At 43.5% G+C, this 27,469-nt stretch overlaps 1 protein-coding gene across 3 annotated transcripts in view; it reads right to left on the bottom strand.

The window, feature by feature from the left end:
* Positions 1–386: 386 nt before the first annotated feature.
* Positions 387–27,469, bottom strand: part of EVA1A (eva-1 homolog A, regulator of programmed cell death) — a 205,919-nt gene continuing 178,836 nt past the window's right edge. For 2 of the 3 annotated variants that reach the window (XM_050315447.1, XM_050315449.1), the window contains 3 exons: positions 12,709–12,873; positions 8,911–9,084; positions 387–1,305 (listed from right to left, as the gene is read on the bottom strand). In XM_050315447.1, coding sequence (XP_050171404.1) covers positions 935–1,305; positions 8,911–9,084; positions 12,709–12,873 — 710 coding nt within the window. In that variant the 3' untranslated portion in view covers positions 387–934. The remainder of the gene's footprint in view (positions 1,306–8,910; positions 9,085–12,708; positions 12,874–27,469) is intronic. The other variant, XM_050315448.1, reaches the window with a different exon arrangement.

Below are 27,469 nucleotides of genomic sequence, written 5' to 3'. Positions count from 1 at the left end.
AACAACAACAACAACAACAACAAAAGAATAAGGCACATTGCTGTGCAGCATCTTCATATATATATATATATATATTAAAACAAAACAAAAAGAAAAACTTTTTCAACCTCTTTGAGGTTGTTAACTTCTCACCAGTCACTGACACATCTCTTATATTACCATAATTTCACTGTTGGAGGTGGACTGGGTTGTGTTTGACAGGGGCCAGCAGGGAGAACAGACTCAAAAAAATAATAGGATTTTATCCCTGAGGTGTCAGTAAAAAAACTAAATGTTCCCATTGAAAAGGAAGATGAAAAGACAGCCATAAATAACTGAATACACTATGGCGAACATCCAAGCACCGAGATGATTTCATGATGGAAGAATTCCCCTCCCCCCCATCGCCCAGTTCTTAACAAGTCATATTTGCTGTTGGGTTTTAATCGGGTTAATCTCATGGCTTCTGAAGTCACAAGACAATCCATCAGGATGCACTTCCCCCTCCCTCCTCAAATCATCTTTCCAGATTTGGCATTTTGTTCACAATGCTCCCACAGTCCTCAGGAAAGGGAAACCAAAAAAATCCTTAATGAAGGCCAACTCCTGGGAGACTTCTCTCCTCAGCCAAGAGAGGAGCACTCGTATTGCAGCGTGCCAAACACCATATCCCATGTGGGAGGACTGTAATTGTCACCTTCCTGCCTGCTACTAAGAAATGAAGTTGGCAACCACCTCTGTTGAAACCAGAAAGTGTCCGTGAAGAGGGGTGATAGCAACATGTAAGGGAGAAGGAGAGGGGGAAAGCTTTATTACTGTCCATCCACACCGCTCTAGGTGGCACACCTGTTAGGAAAAAGGGAGACACCCACATAATATTCCTTCCTCCCCTCTCCTCTATCATGTGTGGAGCAGCCCCAGGGTGCAGGGCAGGACGGCTGGACTCCCAATCACTTCAGTAGTAGCGGTTGAGGCTCCTGGTCCCTGGGATGTCGGGCTGGCCGTTCATCCAGATCTCCCGGATGATGCGCTCCCGCTCCTCCAGCCGCTGCGCCCGCTCCAGCTCCTCTGCCGAAGTGAAGACGTTCATGTTCAAAGTCCTCTCGAACCTGCGGTGCCTGCGGGCGGACAGGTCCGAGGTGGTGTCCGAATCGTCGTCGCTGTCACTGCTGTCGCTGTCGCTCTCCCGCTCCCGAGGAGGCTTTTTGGAGGAGGAGCTTTTGCAGTCCGTCCGGCAGGACACCCTGAGCACCAGGGCCAGCAGGGTCAGGACAAGTCCAATGCACACTCCGGAGACAAAATACAGAGCAGCCCGCTCAGGGTTTTCTGGCAGGAGAAAGGAATTGGTGGTCAAGAACAACTCTCAAAAGAACAGAGCACACACAGCCTCTCCATGCACACACCATGCAGGGTCTCTGGAGGGGCAGAGTTTCCACTGGCTGTTTTTACGTCCATGCCTTCCTTTGCCTCCTCCCCCCGAGGGAATTAGGAAGGAGAATTTAAACTGTGGATTTGCTGCCAAGGCATTTGCCCACATGCAGAATGTGGGTTTTGCTGCAGCCATGTCTTGGAGTTGTCTGGAAGGCAAAAGAGCAGCCCACGGAATTAAAAGCTATTTCTCACGGGGTTTTTGCCAGCATGCTACACTCCCAGCAGCAGGTAAGTGCATCTTGCTGTCACATCCACTATCTTCATAACAGGCATAAAGATGATTACAAAACTTTATATGCTCTCTGTGCTGTGGCCCAGCTGAAGTGGGAGGCTTGGCAGCATGGAAAAAATGCATATTATTTATTCATAGGTTTCATTTGCTTATCTAAGGCAAGTGTGCTGGCTTCCTGCCCAGACCACCAAAATGTATACCTGTGCTCCACGGGCATAGCTGGAGTCAGTGCACTAACAGGATGAATGCTGCACAGCCACATTTCTGAGGTGATATAACAGGACTCCAAAGGATCCACAGTGCCTTTCAAACTAGGCCATCTTGTTTATTTACCACATTCTTTTCTTTTTTTTTCCATGGGACTACTTGGAAGTGTAATTATGATAAATGTTGTAACTGCAATTCCCCTGGGCTGAATCACCTTTTTTATAGGCACGCTAAATGGGTAAAGGTGAACCCAGCAGAAGTGCCAAGGCCAGCTCTATTCTGCAGTGTCTGTTGGGTGTCCTGCACTGAAGGATGGAATCAGTTCCCCAGATGAGTCTTATTCCCTTGAACTGAGTGATGGATCTGTAACAGCTCCCACCAGCTGAGAGCCTGACATTTGGCCTCAAAAGATCTCTGTGGCTAAAAGACTTTACTTTTACTTCCTCCCACTGTGTTTTTAAAAGCGGTCCTTTATCCAGCTGGTCTCCTTAAAGCAAAGTTTGCAGAAGGTGAACTGGAAACTATTTAAAGGTGTTCAAAAATCAACAGGACAAAACCCTGCTCTAATTTCAAAGCTGGCTCTAAATCTGAAGTTAGTCATGTTCTGAGCAGGAGGTTGGACCGGAAGACTCACAGAGGCCTCTTCCAACCTAAATTATTCTCTAATTTTGCGGTCAGAACCCAAACACTGTTTCATGCACTGTTCAAGGCAGCGTGTAGTTTGGTGCCTGGATATGCTCATAGAACAGTTACAGAGACAAAACACCTTTGTGCTCTTCACTTCTCTCTCAAATGAATCTCAAAGGTGACTGACAAGCCAAGGTGGAGGAAGATGTCAAGATAGTCTGAGAATTGGCTAATAAAACATTAAACTGATGGTTGACATGGATGACATGGGGAAAAAATCAAGCTGAGAGGGAGCAAAAAAAAGGAGGAAAGTGCAGCATACACCTTCAGTAAGCCTAAAAAGAGAAAGATGTGGACCAGCTTCCTGCAAACTCTGCTGTGACACAACAAACAGGGCACTAAACTGAATGTACCAGTGGGCTCATGAAGGGGAGGATGAAACTAGGCGATCTTTAAGGTTCATTCCAAGCATTCTATAAAATGCAGCAGTAGTTAGCTGGAAATCCAAGTGAGACCAAAACCAAAGGCTTTAAAGTGAGATATTTTGACAAAAGTGAGACAGCCAAAATCCAAAGGTAAAAGAGAAGATACCAGAGCAGGCATGAAGGATATGCCAATGACCCCTGTAGCAGCCTGGCAAATGAAATCCTTGCTCCAATGAAGCTAATGGCTACTGTGAACTCAGGGGACAGGACTCAAATTAGAACTTCAGCCTCATTTGTGCAGTAGCAAAGCTGCTGCTGTTGCTGCCCATCTGGTCTTGTGTGAACAGTGAAGAAGTGCCTTAAATTTCAGAGATTTGGAAACTCCAGGGAAAGCAGAATCATGCCTGAAGAGACTTTTACCTCCATGTGCAATGTAACTGAGGACACTAATCACTAAGGTCCTTTTGCAAGTAGCCCTAAGGAGGGCTCTGGGGACACCTGGAGCGTGGGAGTGTGAGAAGAGCCAACAGGCAGGATTGATGTGTTCATATTAGAAGGCACTGGGTCCAGCCTGTCTCAGCTCCGCCTGGCTGACAGGACACCAGGCACACTTTCCTGAGCACCACATTCAGCACACACATGGGCTTGATTTGGTTGCATTAGTTCCACTGCTTGTTCCTTTAAAGCAGCTCATAAAAAAGACATGGATGGGAGCCTGAGACACAGACACATGCGGTTTCTGTGCCCCCGTTTTTGCCCATGTCCTGCTTTTCCTTTCTCCTCCGCGCTCTCTTTTTCCATGCTACTGTATGCAGCTTATGAGCAAAATGCACTTTGATTGCTACTTAAGTAACCATCTTTCATCCCCTGCTCGTGCTTGTACGTACAGCCCTTCATGCAGTGCGATGGCTGTAATTGAATCTTTGGGCTCCAGTGGCATTTATGAGCTCCTACAGCTACTCTGTCAATATCTGAGACACTGTCTGGACTTCCTCACGGAGCTATAACCTTACGTTCAACCGCAGTCTTGGCATTCATCATACTTACACTCCACTTGCACAGCAGTAGCATCTTTTTTTTTTTTCACAGCAGAAAGAGCAACTTAAACTAAAAACCATGAGCTCACTCTGCTTTTTCTCAGTTGAAGTCACCAAGTCAGCAACAGCCTAGATTTAGAGGTTTGACGGTCCATAAGTGATTTTGAGAGCCTCCCCAATGGCATGTTCTACTTGCAAAGACCAAAGAGGGGCACCCTCTTCAGCAAATGGATGCTCAGCATCTTCCAAAAGCTCAAAAGTGGATCAGATGCATCATATCAACACTGAAGCTCCTCAAAACACTCATTATACTTGAAAAAAGTTCTTTAAAACTGTGTGGACATCAGTAGCAGGAATTAATATAATTCTGATATGCATTCATGTGAATGTGTGTGTGTGTACACTCACTAACACATAGATTTTAACCAGTGTAGCTTTTTCTTCCACTGCTGTCGATGACAACTGAGAGCTTTTAGCAGACCCCAGTTGCCATCAGTTTCTTTAGCTGGGGATATCTTTCCCCTTCCTTGTCTTTCCTTTTCTTGGTTGAATGCATTGATGAAAATGTCAGTGATTCAAGCCTGAATTTAATCCATGCAGACAAATATATATGGTCTATGTAACCCTCCATACAAAAACCACCGTTTTCTAGGGACTCAAACTGGCCAAAAATTAGAAACACATTTTATTTTATTTTTCCAACCAAACCAGCAGCAATTACGGAGCCTATTTCCTGAGGGCTAACAATCTGCTGGGAGCATCAGCCCAGACTCTCATTAATTCCCCAGGAAATGCCACAGGCCAAGGTTGTTATTGCTATTATAATAAATTGTTTCAATAAATAAAAAACAATCTAGGCATTAACGCTGCTGGCTTTCTGTGATGGCTTCATGCATTCTGAAACCTCAGTGGGGAGGAAAATTTCAGAGGGCCCCCAGTAAAAGGTGCAGCATCAAACATGGCCAGACAAACAGTAGGAGCAGTATCTTCTAGGGAATTTACTGTTAGCCCCACAGGCTACCAAAATACCCTTGTGGAACAGAAGAAACTCTCCAGGAGCCCCTTATTAATAAGACTCAGGTCAAGAAGTCTAAAAGTTGGAATGATATCCCCTGGGTTGTATTTTGGAAGCCCCTTGTTAATACCTTGGCAGCAAAGCTTTGCTTATGGAAGAAGAATAAAACAGGGATTTGTGGAGGTTTCCCTCCAACCACTTCATCCTGAGTGCAATAACAAAACTGGAATAAGTCCCTTGCCCGAAAAGGAGGCACTGGAAGAGCTCTGATACAATTTGAATGTTTAATATTTATATAAGCACGAGGGACGGTTCTGCTCCTGCTGATAGACTGTGACTGCAAAGACAGTTCCAGCTGTCACTGAGGCTGGTGAAGTCTTTCCAAACACTCAGGCAAGTTTTGGAACAGGTCCACAACAAATAACAGGTCTGAGGTTTGTAGGCAGAGATTGCATCTAGTTAAAAACCTAATTCTATAAAGAAAATCAGCTTTCCAATTAAGTGTATGTCTGAGTCTTGTGCAAGACTGAACTCTAAATAATGTCTATCTGTTTGATCAGCTACTAAATTCACTCCTTATTGATGTTGTTGACACTTTCTCCCTGTTTCTGAAGAAATAGATTCTGGAAGCTGCGATAAGACTAACACCTAACTGGCTTTGATACCTAACCATGATGAGAGCTACAAATCAAGATTCCTGCAAGGAAGTTTTGCTTCCTGCTGTGCTGTGATTTTTACTACTCAGTTGTCCATATGAACATTCCCAACATTTATATGGGAACATCAGTCAAAAAGATGGTGGAAATGAGCAGGGAGGCTTTCACCAGTACTGGCACTTCTCCCCTCTGTGCACCACAAGACTCTGCATGTGTAAGTGACCAAGCCTGCAGACTCCTCATCTGCAGCTGCCCACCCAGAACTGCCATTATGTGTTGAAAATGTGGACAGCACTGAGCACAGAAGTGATCCCACTACTTGTGGATGCTGTCCTCAGGCCAAGAGACACCCCAGTGCCAGGAGGCAGGAAAAGTAGCAGAGTGGATCATCCTTTCAAGCATTCACTTCACCTATGAAATAGCCCAAGCCCATAGCCTCTTTTTCCTGCAGTGGGTTTGAGGGTATATATCTGACCCTCTGCCACAAGAGAAAAAACATTTTTCTGTGTTGCCCCTGCCCATTTACAATTTTCTTCTGCAAGTTCCTGTTTTGAGCCAACTCACCAGCACAGGGAAGCCCTGAATGCAGCACTTTCAGTGTGCAGAGAGTACCAGAGGGATGTTTTCAGTGTCATGAAACAGAGCAGTTCTTGCACTACTGTTTCTCTTTGGCACCAAGGCCATGGTCAGGAGGAGTGAGAGGATGTGTGACCCAGAACCAGCCCCCCCTGGCTGCTGAAATTCTGCCTCTCCTGAGCAGTCACTATAATGGATCCTCTAGGGACATCAACAGCCATTGTGGCTTGAGCTGCCTTCAGGGCCCCAAACTCAGGAAAGCAAAAGAAAATCCAACTGTTCTGCTGCTCAAAATCTGTAATATGAAGAGGGGTGGTTTTGCAGTGCTCTAGTTTTATGCAAATGATATTTATGCCCTGTGACACAGTTAGTCTTTGAAGTCATAAGTTAAACCTCTCCATATTCACATACAACAAAATAAATCATGACACATCCATCATTTCTACTAAAAGCAGAGGCTAATTTACATGTAGGAGATAGAGATGGTTTAGGACATCTGTTGTTTCAATCCATGAGGAGGTCCATCAATTATTTTTGTAATAAATAGCAAACTGAACATATATATCAAAACCCAAAAAAAGTCTAAAACCCATCTAACCCATTAAGAACACTGAAACTAGATGATCTTTAAGGTCCCTTCCAACCCAAAACATTCTATGATTCTATGATACACTGGAAAACACGAGCAACCAGGTCCTAAACTCAGCACTGGAAACCAAAATCATGAGGTCTGACTTTATCTATGTGACATCCAGTGAATGTGAACTCGGTACAAGGACACCACATCATGAGTACATGACACCACATCGCCCAGCAATAAGACAGTTAAAGTTGTTTGTGCTACAGTAAAACCGAGAGGCTCCTGCCAAGACTGACACCTCAGGAACGGGATGAATCGAGGTCTTGTGCCCTAAAAAAACCAACACAGAGTTAAAGAGTTCTGCTGTGGTCAATGGAAGCAAAGTCCATGGGGCATTGTCAGCAGCCCTGAATCATAGTCCCAACTGACCCTGCCCATAAATCCCACAACCTTCTGCTGCCCATTACTGGTCAGATAGGGAACATGATACTAACAGCATTTTGGTTTATAGTAAGGTTGGGAATGCAGGCATTTTCATGTCAAGAAATGGCAGCTGCAGGTAAGTGAGGGAGAAGTGCACAAGACAGAAGACTTCTTCAGAGGTTGGTTTTTATAATTTTTCCTTAGAGAAACCCATGTAAGAAAAAAAATACACCCTATTCAGCTATCTTCCATGAACACTACTAATTCCACTTAATCTGCCTGATACTTATAGGTGTCATGAAAAGATGGATCCTGATGCCACCACTAGATGTGTAGAAGAGCAGAACTTCATATAGCCATTCATGGTTCTTTTAGAATGACACTTCACTAAGTAATGTGCAGAAACACTCTTACTAATCTACTCAGTGATTAGAATCTACTCCAAAATGCAAAGCCCAAGTTAGCTATTTCAAATCCAAACACTTGTCTCTAGCAGCATGGTGGCATCTCAGCAAGAGCAAGAGCATGGCACCAAGAATGCACTAGTATTTAATGAATTATCAGGGCTGAATACACACAGGCACCCAAGAAAAAATTGACCACAGATAGTATTTTCTGCCTTGAGAGGCTATTTACACAGCCACCAGGGCCTTCCTTTTGGGAAAGCAGCAGAGATTGGCCTGAAATATGCTGAATTAGTACATCTGATGCTATTCAGCCAGTGCTCCTCCATCCTCCATTTTTTGGGTTAGTTCCTTCAACTCTGTAGGCAATCCCTGCTGCTGACAAGGCACCTCATGCTGTGGGAAATATTTGCACTCTATCACCTGCCTCTGCTGTCCTTTCACTACCAATGGTACTGACCCCAAGCACTCAGTAGGGCACACAACCTTTATTTCACAGAATCATAGAATGGTTTGGGTTGGAAGGAATCTTAAAGCTCATCTTGTTCCAAATCCCCTGCCATGGGCAAGGACATCTTCTACTAGACCAGATCACTCAGGGCCCCATCCAACCTGGCCTTAAACACTTCCAGGGATGGAGTGGCCATGACCTCTCTGGGCAACCTGTGGCAGTGCCTCACCATCCTCATAGTAAACAATTTCTTCCTAATATTTAATATAAACCCACTCTCTTTCAGTTTAAAGTCATTCCCCCTGGTTTTATCACTTTTCTTTCACCTTTTAAAGTGAATCTTTTTAGAAGACTGCTCCTCTGTTACTTGAAAGATATATGTGGGTGAAAGATAAGCTGTGATCCAAGGAAATCTTACTCTAAACTAAATTTAAATATTCAATTAAGTAGACTCTCAAGTTACTTCATCTTCACACTTCTACTGAAGATAAGCCAAATTCTCTTAAGCAATGTAATGTTCTGAGTGCTGCTTATTTTCCAAATTATGAGACAACAGGCTTACCTCCCTAATGAGCCAGGCTTTGATCTCCAGGAAAATGAAGCATTAGGAGTAATACCACATGTAAGATTACATTGTATTTAACTGTAGATGAGAGTAAATCCAGTGGAAAGCAGTGCACAACAAACTCTGGTATATGTACTGTCTGCTAGAGCTGCCCCGGTCAGGTCTTTCCAGGGAGAGTTTACTGAGAAACGAATGAAATACACAAACAGCTCAAAGAGGCAGATTTAGCCTCAGGTGACTGCAAAATGAGGGTCTACAAAAAGCTTGCAAGAGCCCAGAGAGATGGCAGCCACAAGACCTACCTGTGATGAAGGCATAGGCTGCCAGGATGTTGCTGAGCAGGGCCATCTCCGTGCTGACGCCCACAGGCTCCATGCTGCTGGTGAGCACCGGCAGTTGTGTCTCATCCACAGGAAGCAGGAGCGGGGTGTTGTCTAGAGGGTAGAAAGTGGCTGATCTTCCTTTCTTCTTCTCTGCTTTGAAACAGAAATGGAATGAGGAACGATGAACGTGGCCCAGCCCTATCCTGTCCTATCCCCACCAGGTCAGGATCTGTGTTCTGGAGCTGCTCAACAGCAAGCCACACAGATTTGCCCTAAACCTTCTCAAGCAGCTTCAGATGAACACATATCCTGCCTGCATCCAGGCATCATCTTCTCTCCCCCATCTCCTGCTTTTTCATGTCACCACTTAGACACTCCCATCTACTCTACGGCAAATACATAATCAGGATTCTTTTCTTTTATGTAAATCAAAGGAGCCTTTATCAACAGTGGGTTCAGCTAAGCTCCTAAGGAGGACTGGGAAACACAGGCAGAGCCAGCAACCCTCTACCAGTGCCACACTGTAGTGACCCATCCACACCTGGCAAACAGACGTGTTTTCCCTCCAGCCTTTGTGGGGAAGGGCAGACCTTGGTTTATGACTTCCCTCAGAAGCCTGCTCGTATTGTGTTTCACCCAGACACCATTTCCCCTTTGGAGAGGTGAGTGAACATGGGTTAATGATTTGATTTTATTTGTTGAAGACTGAAGCTAAGGAGGCAGCTCATTCCAGGAGGCTCAAAGAGACCCTTTCAGATCTTATCAGCTCACTGTTGAGGGCTCCCCTCACCTTGGTCTACAGGCAGACACCCCCTGCAGACAAAACACTAATTGTTTTCAACACAGGAAAAAGTCAGCGCAAAGGATGCAGCTCTGTCACCCATGTGAGTGTTTAACTACTGTTATTACAGATTTTCAGGCTCCCTTCCCTGGGTGTCTGAACAAAAGCAAGCATCACTCTGTAAAATCAGGCTCGCACCAGGCTCCCACTTATCTGCAGGTATTAAACTGAGGGAACTGCCAGTTCCATCTCCAGTTATGCCACCAGTATGATGCATGCAAAGACATTCTGTCAGCAGTCACGATGAGAGATGGTCTCTGTTCATTGGCTGCCTGATCTGTCTCCTCTCCCTGCAAACCCAGCAGCGTGAGACGTCACCTTCAGCTTCCTGCTGTGGGTGCCAGGATGCAGCAACAGAAAGTGAGGGGCGACAAAGAGAACAGGTAATACTGGATGGAGAGGGACTGAGTGCATGATCGTGCATGCTGTGATGCCAGCTCCTCATTTACCTCAGAGGAGAAGCAGTGGGGATGGTTGTACAGGCGTCACTGTAAGGGATCAGCCCCAAGGAATGAGGGTGCAGCTGCATTTCTGCCACTGAATAGCTGCATGGCCTCGGGAAAGCTACATGTTAAAGGCCACCAAGGTGTTAATGACTGGCCTTCAAGCAAAGTTTTTAAACGTGGGTGGCTCATATCCCAACGGGTAAAATATTCCAAGAACCTCTTGCTTTAGGAGAGGAGAGATGCCTGCGGATCACTTGTGCGAATGGAGGCAATGGGACACAGAAGATCAAGGGCAAAGTTTTAAAAAACTCTTTTAATTCAGATGTAGGCACTAACATGCATTCTAATCTTTCCTTTATTCTCCCTGTCTGGTAAATCTGTCTGTACTAGTGGTTGAACTTTTCCCTACCATTGTTCCAAAGAAATCCCCAGAAGCAGGGTAAATATTGCAATTCTGAAAACTGAAACTAAAACCTGGACACTTCAGAGCACTTCAAGTCACACCATGCATCTAAAAGTAGGCAATGAAATCCTGCTATTAGTTGAGGGATAACAGAAAGCCCTTCAGCTCTCCCTGTAGCAGACACTTAAAGCTTGATGGACTTGCTCATACATAGACATCTAAGACACCCCAGGGTCAGGAGGACATCCATGCAGAGATGACAGGCATGAGAAGGGGCATAGGTGAAACTCACCCTTCTAGAAGCCAAATAAACATCCCAGGTCATCACAAATGACACATTTATATGGGGATAACTGATCTTGCCTGAGATGTCTCCTTACTGAGGTCTGGCTCTGAACTGGTTAATCCCTTCACAATAAATGAAGGGCACCTCCAGGATATAATCTCTTATATATTTCATAGCCATATGTCAGATGGACACCCCTGCTGGGTATGAAGCATCCCTTGTAAACCACACTGTTCAACAATAGTGTTTTTAAGAGACAGAGGGATAACTCCTCTCAAGTGAGAAGAGCCCTTTTTTTTTTTTTAACTTCTAACTTGTCTAAAGAAGAGATGCAATCAAACCAGTTTTCAAATGAATACTCATCTGCACACACTAAACTCCAGCAAAGAACACCACAAAACCACAGAACTGGTTTTATTGTTGGCAGGATTGTGCAAGCACAGACATGGAAGACAGAAAATAACTGGACCTATGCAGGAGGAAAAAACAAACACACACAATTTCACAAGGGCCTTGTGTTGCTACACTATGTGGTTCCCTGGTCCTGCAATTCACTCCAGGACCATAATAGAAGACATCCCCTTTCCTCCTTGATAGCTTGGGTAACTTGTCTAATGCCTAATCAGCTCACTACTATTGGTTTTCTCTTCACCATTCTTAGCTGTTCCCAGTCACTTGAATGGTTTATCTGTGAATTTAAACCAAAGTTGAGTAAAATTATTTCAGCCAGCAGTAATTTGCCCAACACCACAGTATAAATATAGGAGACGTTATTCATGATACCAGGCTGACTTTAGCAAATAGTTTTAATAAGAGAAACAAAAAGGAAAATGTCCAAGTATTTTCTTTGTTATTTTTCAAACATTTTTTAGCTTCTAATTTCAAAATGACATCTTTGTTTGAGAAGTGGTGCATATTTTGAAAATGAATCAATAAACAATGTGAAAACTAAGTAAAAGGTGTCACTTCTGGAAGTGAAATGTTTAGATGAATGAAAATGAGTTCAGGATATCTTTTTTCTTGCTTAAAAGTATCTCCAGGATCACAATATTTGTTTAGGGCTAACTCAGAATTCTTTTCCTTGGCGATATTTCAGTGAAGGCTTCCAGAGGGACAAATCTGTTATTGCCAGTTCTTAATTGTTTGTGGATTGACTATTCAAGCTTTGGATTGACTTTGCCAGGAGTGTAGGCAGAGACAAGGTAGCTTTGCCCATACCCACCCTAGAGCTGAGTCTCTGGGAGCACAGGCTGGGAATTTCAGTAGTGTCCTAGACCATCCACTGCATGTTAGGAAACAATGCAAAACCACTGAGTAACCCAGTACATGCTCACCTGTGCTCTTCTCTTATTCATACACCACCTCTTCCTCCTACTCACCTACCCCTATAGATAGCTGAGACTTTGTTCATACCTCTTCACTTTGCATTTTATGAAAATAGCATCATATTTCAAAGCTCAGTTGAAAACTTCTCTGTCCCCTGTGAGGCAGATCTACTGTCTCTGCCCTCTGTTTGTTGTTTGTTTTTTTTTTACCACTGTATTAGACAGGTCTGCAAAGTATTTCTGTGATGAGTTTTGACATGCATGGCCACGACTGCTATTTCAGGAAACTCAGTGCTTCTTGAACAGTTCCACAGTTCACTTTAACCCGTCACTGATCACGCATCAAAGCTTCCCTTCCTGGCTATGACATGGATGGGGTTTGGGCACAGCAGAGAAATCCAGATAAGAGGGGATAGAAAGGAACAGTTATCACAACACAGTTAGGTTTGGGGTAATATCACAGTAGTCACAGCTACCTGGGAGAGCTCGTCCTATATTGGAAGGAGAGACATCAGAAAGGAACACACCGTCCCCTATAACATCAGGATCAAACACTCTTGGCTGCAATGGAAAATGTGGCTTCTGATATCCTTGGTAATTGATTGGTCTTGGCTGAGTTTCATGAAGAAGCTTCTTTGGAACTGAAAGAGAGGAGCAAGAAGAGCACAGTTGTTAGAGTGAGTTATTTCAGCAGGTCAGAACAAGAATTGTCACATTATACTACGGGCTCAGCTGATACTTAACTACACAGTGTGCAGCTCAAACAGAAATTCATCTTCCACTATGATGAATTCTCTCCAAGTGCCAGCCCAAAGACATTCAGTGAGAGAATGCTGGAAACTATAAAGTGATTAGGATACTGTTTATTTACAATTAAGCCTTGAGACTAGGCTAAGGATCAGATTCAGATGTTTTATTTAGACACACATCTTTGAAACTTAAATGCCTAGTAAGATAGACTTTGGCCTCAACCCTACGCTTCAGAGGACTTCAGATAGACACCTCTATTCCTACCATGACAGTGGGCTGGACAGGATGCCCTATAGCAGTGGGGGCTATAGGCTATGCCTGAAACACTGCCTTTCTCCAGCCATGAAGTTGCTAGCTCAAGACTGAACATCAAAGCTTTCTGTCCACTCCAGATTCACAAAATCAGACTCTAGAGGATGCTGTTCACATGAAAACATAAAGCTTAAATCACTATACTTTACCATGAAAGTAAAAAATCCCACCTGTAAGAAACGCTTCCCACCCTGTGAGATCCAAAATACACTGTTCCCCATTGGACTTTAGGGCTGTAAGTACACTGTGAAAGGCTCACTCCCACCATCCTGAGCAGGGTGAAGACTCAGCTAATCCCTACTGTTCTCTGTGTTTTGTCAGCCACAGCATTAGCAATATGCAGGCAAGATGATGAGTTAATATGTGACAGTTTTTTTGACATCTATGGTCTCTTCTTTGGACCAAAGCGTGCCTCAATAAGAAGAGTATTTTCTCCTCCTTGATGCTGCAAGGCCAGTTCTTCAGCTGTATATCCAAGTAAAGAAATCAAAGCTTGTGTAGCTATCTCCAGGTACAGCCACTGAAGGTGAACCCACACAGTAAGTTCACGAATTTCCCCCATAGGGACAAAGCACAGAGTCATTTACAGAGTTGAAACCAGTTCTCTGCCTCAGCCACAGCCAACACCCCAGGCTATTTCAGAGCAAAGTGCTTCTCCACACAAAGGGAAGAGACATGTATACAGGCCATTCTGTTCAGAAATCAGAGGAAGAGAGTGCATGAAAGACAAAAATAAATTAAAACTTCCAGAAGAGAAAGATTTATTTTCCCCGTCAGTGACCTATATACTAATATATACATAAAAGCAGACAACCAAGACTTAAGTGTGTTAAAGACACAGACTGTTAAGAACCAGGCACGATTTCAGTAGACCAACATGAACTACAAGAGAAGGTTTCTGGGATGTTCATCTCTCCTTTCCAAGTCTAACGGCACCAACCTCTCTCATTCCAAGCAGGCTGCCACCTCCCAGTGCCTCAGTTGCCCCATGGCTCCATTTGGGATCATACTATCTCTCATCTCCACTCCTCCCAGGGGCATTAAGAAGTATAATTAAAAATGCAAAGCATTCAGAGATACTTGGCAGAAGCATGAATGATTCTATGAAGGAGGGCTTGGAAAGTGTGCAACTCCAGAGCAGAAAGGAAATTCCTGCTTGCCCCCTGCAGCTAATCAGCTGCCAGACTGGAACAGGAGATTTAATCATGTCCATTAAATTTGCCTGCATCACCCACCACATTACTACTGGTGGGTGAAGTGATCCAACCACCTTGTTTACATTATGTTCGACTTACTGCCTTTGCTGAGGCAAAGAAAATTGTAACTAGATTTACAGACTGACCTCCTGTTTTAGGCTGCCAGGACATCAGTGCTGAAGTTCTTGTGTTATTAGTAGAGTCATGCTAGGTCAGGAAACAGCCAGAAAACCCCACAGCTTCTGAATATCAAAGAGCTGGCACAGTGGTTTCCAGTGAAACCTGAATTGGCAACTGTTGGAAGGCAGAAAAAGAAACACAAACCCTGGTAGGAACTAGACAGGAGCGAGGAGGATACCTGTGCCAGGGAAATATCAGAGAGTCTGGGGAGGAGGTGGGTAGAACAGAGGTTATCCTGCAATCCACAATCTGGGAGAACTGCAGTCTGGGTGCCTAATTTGAGGCACCCAAAGGGAGCCAGAGGGCACAGACCTCAGCACCCTCCAAAAGTAAAGTACCCTATTGCTGTATCTCAGACTGAGGACTTGAAAGGCATTTAAAAGACACAAGACAGTTTTGCTTTACACAGGTTTCATCCAAACTGCATCCCAGTATCCCACTGATAGACATCCAGTGAAGAAAATGAAGCAAAAGGGACATAGAATTTTTTTAGCAGGTTTTGATGAGTCTTTCATGTTTCAGACTTACTTTTTTTCATAAACATCTTTCACCTCCCAGCACTCATGACCATCTCCTGGGCACAACACAGGCTTGGTGGGCCTGAATCTTTCTTAGAAAATGTGACAGCACCAGACACTTAAACATTTGAGTCAAGCAGGGGAAAGAAACACCATCTTTTCTACATTTAATATCATCTAAGCGCACCCAGGGAATTGAGTTATGGCCTTTCCACCTTGGCATCTGTACCACCACCATTCAAATGCTACCCACAGGATGAGGGGATGAGTCAGGTAAAGCAAACATTGCTAAATCAGTTGGCAACTCATCAACAGCATCCCAAGGAAGAGTAGAAATGGACAAGTATTAAGGAGGAAGAATTCATAGAGACTATTTATTGTCACAGAGCCTTACTGGAGTAGGGCTGTGCTCTCATCTCTTTGGGTTAGCTGAGGAAGTAAGAAGACTATCAAGCCTTAAAACACAGGTGGTTGTGAGGACAGATTCCCAAAAGCAGGCGTGTGCTTAACATCCATGATTAGCACACCCTTTGGGACTTTCAAAAATCCTAAGAGGCGCTTGTCTTCACTTCAGCAACTACATCAGTTTAAAACCCTGGAAGCAACTTAGTGCAATACAGGATGTCTACAGCACATAACCTTGGACTTTTCCATTTCAAGGGATCATTTTTCTCTGTGGACTCCATATAAACATCTTGAGGACATTTTGCCAGGAAAGGCCCATCTTTGCAAAGAGTAAACAGAGAGATGGCATGCTGCAAGTCTGTTCTTTTTCTGGTTTATGTGATGCTCAGCCAATACACAGCTTTCTTTTGATTTAGAAAGACTGTGAAATGGAAAGCCTTTCTCAAGTGTAAAACACCTCACAATTTCCAGTTAGCTCCTGTGTAGCAGCCAACTCCACGAGAAAGGTTAAACATCTGGTTCCTTTGAAATGCCCTCCTTAAATTCTCCAGAGGGGAGCGCATCTGACACAAAGCATGGCATGATTTGAAGCAAGATGTCAAGAAAAGTTATTTATTATTAAAACCACAAGAAAAAAAAAAAGTACCTGGGATTTTAGTCTTATCTCAGTATTAAGTGCAGAAATCCTGGCAGGAAAGAGTTGGCACTTGGCCTGCTCCATTCAATCAAGCAGAGAAGTTAAAGCAACTCAGTCAGCAAAACGAGTGATGTATGTGGACAAGAGGGGAAGAAAGAGGGATTCAATCAAAGTGTTAACACACCTCATAGTCAGGAGCCCTGCACCTGAAAATGCACACGAGAAATGAGCAGGGATAATATGGAAGGGAAGAGTTGTTCTAGGGACCTCTGGGGACTTTCAGTCTCTCAGAGAGTAGCAGGCAGCCTTGAGATGTGGGTATTTATCCAAAAAATAAAATTCTACAGTAACTCATGCTGGGCAGCTGAACAGCACAGGCAGAAATGTAATTTTCCAATCCCAAGCCCTGCTCTGCCACCCACCCTGGGGTCCAGCTGAGGCATCACCACATGGACTTCACGTCAGCTGGGACTTGATCTGGAGAGCAAAGTGTCGCCATCACTGTGACACTCTGTGAAGGCACCTGCAGAAGTTGGTTCTAGGCTATAAATCTGCAAGGCAGCTTTTGGAACAGCAGGTTCCATTCCTCTGACATTACAGGTTTTCAGGTCCTTATATAATCCCTCAGTGTCTGCTTTAAAAGCAATCCTAGCTACCAGCTCCCACTGCTCATCTGTCTGAATCAACATCATGTTAGCAATAATTTATACCAGCTCCCAAACTAAGACCTGCAATACCCATTTGCAATGAATTAATGGTACCAATCTCACAACAAAACCTCTCCTCCACTGCCTTCTCCCCTCTTCTCCCCTCTCCCTCCCCCGGCAGGAATAAGGATAAAGGAAAATCAAGTGTGCTCTCATGGGCAGAGCAGATCCATCAGAGTCAGTACAAGCAACCAGCAGGGCAGTGTGAAAAGGCACATGCTGGTGCTGCTGACAGTATCCTTATTTGTACTTGGTGGAGACTCCTTCTCCTGGGATTTTCACACAAGCACTCTCTTGTGTGGCCAGAAAAACGAGGGCTGATGAAAAGAAAAAGTTACTGTGTCTGCAAACAGCAACATTCTGAATTACAGCGCTAAGAGAAGGAAAAGGCCAGCTGATACCTCCCCTCTGTTCATCAGGAGCACAGAATGATAGAATGGACTGGTTTGGAAGGAACCCTAAAAATGATCTAGTCCAACACCCCTGCCATGGGCAGCGACATCTTCCACTACATCAGATTGCTGCAGGCCCCATCCAACGTGTCCTTAAACACTTCCAGGGATGGGGCAGCTTCTCTGGGACAACCTGTTCCAGTGCCTCACCACCCTCACAGTAAAGAATTTCCTCCTAATATCAAATTTAAACATACTCTTTTTCAGTTTAAACCCATTCCCCCTTGTCCTATCACTACATGTCCTTGTAAACAGTTCCTCTCTAGATTTCTTGTAGGCCTCCTTCAGATATTAAAAGGCTGTAATAAGATAATTTGCTGTGTTTTCTACTATGTTAATCTATCTAGTTTTAAACACTCCAGTTCTGGGTGTTCAACCAATTGCCACAGAATATTATTTTCAGAGAAGTATTGCTCTTTCTGAGGAATTCTTTTCAAATATGTTGCTGAGTGTTTTAATTTAAGGACATATATTATTTCCATAATCAAAACATTGGATGCTATAACCCCCAAATTTTATGGGTGGGGAATTGGCTCAGGGACAGAGTTTTGAAAGTGTTTAAATACGAAAATTATTTATCTGATCTCAGAGAGAGAGTCTATGCCAAAGAAAGGAAACAAGCTGACGCTCACTGTATTTCAGCCTTTCAGTACTCAAACCATTCCTTCTCTTTGCTAATTTGATCATTTGGTGTTTCCTGATGCTTGCTCAGTCCTAAACATGCTTAAAGACTTCCACTCCCAGGAAGCAATTATCCTATGACCTCCACCTTCACTGTATATACACATCAGTCAACTGCAGGGGATCAATGAAAGCTCAGATTTAAAAACATACAGGCAAGGGGCTTGTCATTCTCCAGTACTCTACTATATATTTGCCTGTGCATTTCCAGCCCACAAAGTTTGCTCTCAAAGCTCAGAATGGTTAAAGCAGATCTGCAGGACCTTCAACAAATCCTCCTGAGCCCGCTTGAAGCAGAGCGCAATTTGAACAAAACATGACTCCCTCACCAAGGAAAATTAAACCCAAGCCTTTTATCTGGGCAGGTTGGGGCCAGAAACTGTTGGTGCTCCAAATATTTTTAAAATAATAAAAAAAAATAATCCTCCTGTGAGTAAACACCCAGTATAAACTACTGCAGGTTTTACAAGGAACAGCTCTGAAGGATTTTTGTTTGAGACTTGGAAATGCGTGGCATTCAGCCTGTAATGGGATCATTCATAATTCTGAGTTATCACAGGAAAGCAATTCCTTTGCACACATGTATGGTATGTGGCTCTCTCAGAGTGCAGAATTAAAAGTGTTTTATATGCTGTAAAACCTAGATTCACTAAACAGTCAGTCAACAATACTTATTAAAATTATAATAGATTTTGGCTGTGCCAGACCACAAAATAACACAATACAATCGCATATGAAGACTCTGCACCTGGTGACAACAGTAACATCAACATATGTAGCTAGAAATACGGGTGGGAGATGCTAATTTGACTATCAAAAGTAAATTGAGGCACAGCCTACCCCTTTGGCTTTTTCCCAAGGGTCTTAGACATGGCCAAGGAACAAGTTGAAACCCTTTCCAGTTCCCCATGCCCTATATAGCTCAGTGCTGGATGGGTCCCTTTCAAGTGAATAAAACCCCTTTTGCATCACACTGAAAGAGGTTTTTGCCTCTTTTTGTGTCATGTCAGACATCCAAAGTCTACCTTCAAGTCCTGGCCTGACACCAGACATTCAGGCAGGGGGTTTTTTGGTCAGATATAACTATAATCACTGAATAGGAGATCATCAGATCCTACAGCTCTTAAATGTCTCCATGAGCATCCCCATGGAAAAGGCTGAGTGCACACATCATCATTTCTCTTCTTTGGCTGCAAAGCCATATCATATTTAGAGTAAATAGATAGTACAGTTTACACAAGAAGTGTAAAGGGTCCCAGGAGACAACAGGAGACATGAAGGGACTATGTGCAACAGATGATAAGTCTGAAACTTGGGGTTTGATCAACAAACTGCCTTGAAAAACCTTCATTTCTCAAAAAAAAAAAAAAAAAAGGAGCAGAGGCTCAACAGTTGCAAGTGGTCCACACCTCAGCTTCCATCTCCTTCAGTTATTTTTTAAAAAGCATTTTTTTCACCCAGCATCAATATTCTGCAATCCTGAAACCGAATGCAAAACCCAAGAGAAAGAGGGAGTTCCTCAGCCTGCTGCAGGAGTGTTTTCCATGCACGGTGGTTCCAAACCACCAATAACAAGGAAGTGACTCATGCCAATTACAGTAAGTCCACTTCCAAGCACCATGCAGAAAGAAGTGAGACTGTCTGGGAAAATAGCCCTGTCATAACCAAAGCCACCTACACCTCCCTGAGCCCATAGCCTGTGCCAGGGCCTTCCTCCCTGCCCCTCCCTCCAGACAATGCCTGAAGCAGAAATCCATCTATTCTGCTGGTGATTTTGGCACTGGTGGAAAGCAGTAAAAGCTGGGATGCCTGACACAACCCATACAGACTCTGCCAAGACTCCTCCTCAAACAGCCCAGATGCTTCGTCCTTTACTGTATCTCCTGACAGCAACTACTACAGAAATGTTGTGCAATAAGAATATAAATATAATACAGACAACCCTTTCTCTTGTTTGGTCTCCTCAGAAAAGGACATGCTTATCTCTTTCTCATGCAGCTGCAACCAGAGAAGTGATTTCAGAAGTGGAAACGGTTCCAGCCGAAGAAACAAAGCCCATGCAACACGAATTAGCCCAGTCTCACCATTCCTCCCAGGGAAATCTCTCGCAGGTATCTGGCCCAGTGATGGGAGAGGCTTTAGGAGATGAAGGAGATTTAGGAAACCATGCACCTCCAACTGAGACTCCACAGCGCAGAGACAAGCATGAGCACTGCTCCCTCCCAGCCTCTCCCCCTCCTGCACAGGGCAGCAGGAGCACCTTCCCCAACTCCTCTGATTTCTGCCTGCCCAGATATGCAAAAACCTTATTAAAAGATCCAGTTTACCTAATCTGGGAACTCAACCCAAGCATGCCCTGTAGGTACCCAGGGAAGAAGTCCTCCTTAAATAAGCTATGTTCCTAAGCTCCCTGTATCATCAACAGTGAAAGGTGGGTGCCTTTGAAAGCCTCCAGGGGAGATTCTGTCTGCTTAAATTTAGGAGCCTAATTAGGGATAGTTAATGAATCATAATGTTACCTTTGGATTTATTCTTCTGAGTGTATCTGAGCTGAAATCTTACAAACTGCCTCACATCTTTTATTCAGATATTTTTCTTCTATCTTGAACTTTCCAAACCAGGATTTGAAGCTATAAACACACTAATTTCTACCCAGTGATGCATGTGCTCGATCTATCCACAGGCAGTTTTCCTACTGCTTTCATGGCCTTGAAAGTCATTGTTCTTCTTTCATCATCTTAAATGTAATAACAAAATATGAAGCATCTATTGCCAGCAACTCATAAATCTCCTGCTTGATGTGGCTTTTGGTCTCCAAAGGGCACAGGGGAAAGCATCTCATGCACCAGTCTGCTCTCTACATGTTCTACTTGGAAAGAAAGATGGATCAAAAGGAAGAAAGACTTGTAAGAGATACAAAGAGTTACTTTTATCTGGCAGATTTCCGACTGCTCCCAAAGTCAGGAGAGTCTCCGTTTTCACAGGATAGCTCATCTTGAGGAGGATGAGACTCAAGCTGAGTCTTGTCCAAATTCCAGCATGCTCAGCTACATCCCCCATGGGACCTTCTGCCAGCTGTAGTTGTAGGACCTCTCTGGCAGTACAGCTGCATCTCTTCTCCACAAGGCTCAGAAGAATAAGATCAGTAGGAGGTCAGGCTCATTCTGCCAGTCTTCCCTATTCCCTGTATTTGGCCTGCATCTGTCACACACTTCCATTGGTACAAACCAGCCCACTCATGTATGGATTTCTTAGGCATTTAGAGGATACTCTGTTGGTGTCTTCAAAGGAGACCTATTACAAACTGTAATTTTATGCAGTGCTCTAAGTATACCCACTCAACTTTGGATCAAAGTAGAGTAATGCTAAATTTCACACTTAGACACAATATCTATTTCTTCTCATCATGTTCACTCATTTTAATAAAGCATTTAACACTGCAGGACTTTATTATTTTATATTACTCCTAAAGTACAGGAACTGTTGTGACTTATTTAGGCTATAGAGTTTGGCAGAAAGTCCTTTGTGCAGCTTATCTGTTTTTCAGGAAAGTATGTGACATAATATGTGGTTCCCAGGAGGATGCCAACAGAGCAGTAAGTACTGTGTGTTCAAGTGTGGCTGATGCAGAACCAGGGCACTGCTCATATGAGGAATTGCTCACCAGCAAGGCAGAGTCTCTGTGCTCAGGATGCCAACACACACCCGAGTGGTTCCAGCCTTGCAAGTTATCAGGAATCTGCTAAGTCACAGCAACCAATTCCATAAAACTTGGGGAGGAAGATACTCTCTTAAATTTCAGTTAAAAGTATAGACAAGCACTGTCAGGGAAAGTGTCCCCTGGAGATCTTTATTACTACACACCCAGAAGCAGTGGTGGGTGAGCACTGGGTATCACTGTGAGACACTTTAATGACAGCCAGGGCAAGGATATCCAAGAAAAAGTAAGGAGAAAGGGGTGGAATAAAGGGCCAGAGGTTCTGAAACACTCTAGAACTGATGGGAAGCCATGCCAGCCTCCACAGAGGACGGGAAAGGGATGGCAGGGAAGCAGAAGCTCAGACAGGAAAGGAAGGTACCAGGGAAAACAACAGCTACACTGTATTGCCTAAATATTTGAATAAAGCATAAGAAGCCTCATGCTCCAGCATCTGAGCCAACAGCTAGCCTGATATGATCCAACCATTATATTCCAAGAATTAGGAATATCATTTCTCCTCTGAGACTACTGACCAAGACAGACACCTCAGGAATTTCCTGTGCCCATCTCTGAAGCAATATCACCCTTCCTGTAGTCCACAGATCACTGTGACCTGTGAGGCACCAGAAAAGTGATACAGCAAAAAACCCCTAATTCTAAGAAAAACCACAACCAGCATACCCTTGGATGTTCCCCCCTGTTTTGTCTTGGTGTCTGCTGGCAGGCACAGCCAGGAGGTTCTTTCCCGGTGCTCTCCCTGCCTAATTAAAAATGTTTGTAATTACAGTAGTAAAACTATGCTCTGTACAAAAATATTTTCTTTTTATCTAAGTGCTACTTAACCAACAGCATGTGCTAGTTCTTTATCAGTTCATCAGCTTTTCCTCTCTGCAATCAAACAGCAGAGAACTAGACAAGGGGCTAGAATTTTTTCCCAAAAAGATAGCAGTGCCTTGATAGCAGGGGCTGAGGAATGTCATCAGAAAGCAGCTGGTAACCTCTGCCATTAAGGCAGTAACTTTGTCTGGTCACATGACTGACTCAGTGTGGCAATTCCCAGGATCCCATGAGATATCCAAACTGGAAACCCTGCACAAGGAAAGGTTATCAGTTGCATTGGAATAAATTCTGGGAGTGAATAAAACTGTGTAAGGCAGCTACAGTGCTAAATGCCCTTCAGTTATATACAGATGAATGCAGATCAGTATTTACTGAACAAAAACACAATTTATTTTGAGATCCAGAACTCAGCGTGGTTCATCACTGGCTCCTCAGTGGTTCAGCACTTGGCTTATAGAAGCCAGGCTACACTAACAAACTTGAAATCCAAGGATCTGTGAACAAAGTGGCAAAACTGTTTTCAATATAAATCCTTCCATTCACATGGTCATAACCTGTGAGACATCCTCCTTTGGGGCTGAGACTTCCTGAGCACAGTGGAAAGTTTGAGGAAAAACCCCGTAGATGTTTTTTAATTATGAGAGTATTAAACCTCCCCTGTTTTTTCAAAGAAGTACATTTACAGGCAGAACCTCTCTAACACACAGCATAAGCTTTAAATCACTTGGCTTGGAGACTGTGAAAAGTTCTTTGCATGGTTTACGTATTTTATTTTATTTATTTTTCTGGTAGAAAAACACGTAGCGTGCATCATCTTGCTTCCATGCATATCCTGAGGGAACAGTAAGGACTGCAAGCCCAAATCTTACAACAATTGCTACTGTGAATAACTGCCAGTTTTGTGAAACAGCAAATTATAGTCACTTTCCTGACGCCACATAAAAGCAGATACACACCATGGAAAACAATGCCAGGGTTTTGTTATAGCCCATCAAGGATGTTACTGAGCACCTACCCTATGCTCTTATGCAATTTGCCCTGCAGCTACAGTCTGGGAGCACTGGAAAGAAACTGTGAGAATATGCAGTGCTGGATGCTTGTGGCAGCTTTCCAGTACTTAGTAGTGATTTTTTTTTTTTTTTTTTTTTTTTAAGAGAACACAAATTTTTTAAAGCTAAGAGTTTGTTTCTATTAGGCTTCATGAAATGTTCAGCCAGGACATTTCATGCACACCAATCTGTTCCTTTCCACTCTTCACATGTGTTATTAAGATTCACTTCTATGAATATCTCTATCACAAATGAGACCTAAATTCATCCCTCAGTTTAACCACTTCAGCTAAATACCTGCATTAGTGCAAGTCTTGCAAAAATTATTTGCAAGACTGAGCTTCAAGCATGCAAATTATATATGTGTATACATTCAGGTGTAGAACATTGATGGCCAAAAAGCTTATCTCATTTATTCCAAATTTAATAGAGCTAAACAATCCTGAATCAAATTCTACCCACCAATTACTACATAAATTTTTTCATGACTAATTGGAACTCCCATGAGACCTCCCTAACAGACTGGCAGGTCTCTGACAGATCCTGACTACCTGTAATACCTGATTCACCAGGTTGCCACCCCAGCCAAGCCCCAGGGGTTCATTCTGGGAAGGTCAGCAATTCCCTCTTTCTGGTGGCCTTTGCCAAGCACAGTCCAGTTTCTGCCTGTTTGGGTAGCAAGGCCCATCCACTGACATCTCTCACATTTCAAAATTACTGAATTCAGCCACCTAAAAAGTGTAAATGGAGACGTATCTTAACCTGCCATGTGTTTGAAAATGTTTGTTATCACATATTCCGTAGGAAATGCAGATTGCCAAGGAACTCACTTCATACTGTAGGACCTCTATTTTTAGGCTTCTTTTTTAAGACTCTTAGAAAAAAAGTGAAGACTTCAACACATACCTTTGCTGCTAGCAACTTGAACCCAGGGCAGGTCCTTTATCTGGCATGCACTCAGTTTAAGTTGCCACTTCTTTCAAGTGGAATATAATGCTCTGTATTTGAGTATTTGTTCCCTCCACTGGATATCTTGAACCCACCAACCCTGATATCTTATCAGATGAAAGGATTAATCCAACACAAAGAGGCTGTGAACACCTTTTGAACAAGTAAACCTTTAACAAACAAATTTCCTGAAGGGGATATAGGCAGGGATGGTTTATGAGACCCTGTAAACAGCAAAGAAACTCATAAACACAATCCTTCAAAGCACTTCTGTCCCATGCTGGGATAACCCCTGTTCATACCAGAAGAGCCACTGCCCATCTCTATAAAGACACATTCTCCAGAATTTGCTCAGCTCACAAATAAGAGTTGCCAGTCCTCCAAAGGAAAATTAATCCCTATCAGTGCAACTGCATAGGATAAAATCTACCTCACAACCTGCTCAGGTTATAGTGACAAGATGTTATTAACTGTGATTCCAATAACCATCCACGTTACTAAAAATCTGAAGTAATCCACCTTAATTACCCTAACTCTAATAACTGCACGGGATCATAACAGCTAGAGAAGAAAAATAGTTGTTAACTTGTTGACTACCAGATGCAGACTGCTGATAGGAGATATATCAGATATTGGAGTATTAAAACTGACCTCACCCTGGCTGGAGAAGTCTGTGATTCATGCCCATAACTCCTGGGCACAGGGGGAGTACAAACAAATAATTGAACAAAGATCAAAGCATTAACTGTTTCAGTGGAATAAGACAGGAGATTATTCTCATTTACTCTCAGGTAAACCTTGTTCCCCAATTTCTCCCAGTTCAGCAAGAACTTCAGCAAGTCCCATGTAGAAATCTGTTGTATTGACCCTTTGTTTACACCTCTACCGTTACATTAAAATCAATGTTACAGTGAAGGGTGAAAACTGGACCACTGTTCTGTCTAGTCAGAGCTTTCCATGTTTGTTGCTTCAGACTTTTCTCTGTGAAAAATAAAGAACCTATCTGAAAAAATATGTATTTTTAAAAAAGTCTTGCATGAAAGCTATTTTCTTCACCCTTGAGCAAATAACTCACTTCCAATTATGTTCCAGGTAATGGAAAGTCTAAGACTAATAGAGTTCAAAGTAAGGCCCATTGTGAAAGAGGCACACTAATTACAAACACAGTATGTAGAAGAAATGGCACTTTTGTGCTTGTACAGCAGTTTATGCAAAGAACTGCCTGCCCAGTTTCCCAACAGCAACACAAGCTTTGGAGGAACCTAAGTATTGATTTGCAGCCAAGTTTCACAGAGCTGGAAATCAAAACCTGTCATCAATCTGGTCTCCCTATAGGAGGCTGATAAAAGGAGTGAAATGGCTGGGACATCATTCAGACTCAGGCATCTAATGGTATGAGTGGTAACTCTGATATCTCACTTGTTTCTCAGGCTCTTTCAAGGGGAATCACAGCAGTTTGCAGAGCAGGGTCTTGGACCAGCCCTCATGCAGCTTGTACCACGCTGTAAATCTGCTATCACAGGAATGAAAGGACAGAGGTGACATGTGGCAATGGATTTACCCTATGTAGGATGGAAGAAGTCCTGTCAGAGATGGACTGGTGAAGGAAAAGGAGAAAACAGCTCAAATGTTATAGAAACAGAAGTTTTTAATGTTGTTTAAACATATCTTAAAATGGCTTTTCTGTATTTTTGCAAAGTCACTGCTTCTCCTTCCCGACACCCCCTGCAAAGAACTCTTATGCAGGAATGTCCTGGGAAGATATCCTGAGGTCTTCTCATTGGCCTTTGTTAACCATTTTCTATTGGCTATTAACTCTTTACCTGATTGGGTTTTTCTGTAGAACCCTGACACTGTAATTGGTTCTTTTTTAATCCCCCTGAAAACCTTATAAGCCCCCAGCCCCAAAATAAACCCCTCTTTTGTCTGTCCCTCTGCGTGGTCTGTGTGAGCTTCTTACGGGCTCACAGAGCCACAGCTAGGGGGGCAGTTGGGAGAGCATTACACCTTCAGAGAATGGCTCAACACCCAAGACCTGAAGGTGCCCCCTCCAAATCTGGCCGTCATAGTGACATGAACAGTCAGACTGACTCTTCATATCATCACAGAATAGCTTGGGTTAGAAGAGACCTTTAAAAGGTCACCCAATGCAAACCCCTGCAAAAAGCAGGGATATCTACCTGGCCACAAAGTCTGAGACCCAGCCTACCTCCTTCCCTGCAGGCCAAGCAGGCAGTGGAGTGGTTGGTGCTCACTGCTATGCATGCAGACAATGTCCACCCTCAGATTTTGTATTTCTGCTGATAGTCTTCAGGGACAGAAAGGATTCTTCTTCCTGAGTGGGGTCTTGATGTCACCTGAGGATGTTTTGTTCTGTTTTGTTTAGCCGGTTCTGAAAGGTCAGAGACTAAATATAAAGTATCTACAGCTATCTGCTGGCAACAAGCACCTGGTTGTAGAGGAAGAGGGATGCTGTGATCTGGAAAGGAATCCACACGTAGGAAGGATGACTACCCTCATCAGCAGACTCTGACCTTCAAGTAAAGTGTGCCTGAAGTGATCATACAGGCACAGAATCGTCAAGTTTGGAAGAGACTTTCAAGATCAACTAGTCCAACTATCAACCCAGCGCCACCGTAATCACCCCTAAACCATGTCCCCAAGTGCCACATCCAGATGCTTCTTGAATGTTTCCACAGACAGTGATTCCACCACCTCCTCTCTGGAAACTTATTCTAATGCCTGAGGACTCTTGCAGTAGAAAAAATGTTTCTAATATCTAATCTGAACCTCCCCCAGCGCAACTTAAGGTCATTTCCTCTCGTCCTTTCACCTGAGATATGGCAGGAAAGACTGGCCCTC

The sequence above is a fragment of the Myiozetetes cayanensis genome, unplaced genomic scaffold (assembly GCF_022539395.1).
Source record: "Myiozetetes cayanensis isolate MyiCay16 unplaced genomic scaffold, myiCay2020 scf2-11, whole genome shotgun sequence".
NCBI classification, from domain to species: domain Eukaryota; kingdom Metazoa; phylum Chordata; class Aves; order Passeriformes; family Tyrannidae; genus Myiozetetes; species Myiozetetes cayanensis.
This window is presented reverse-complemented; position numbering and strand designations above follow the sequence as displayed.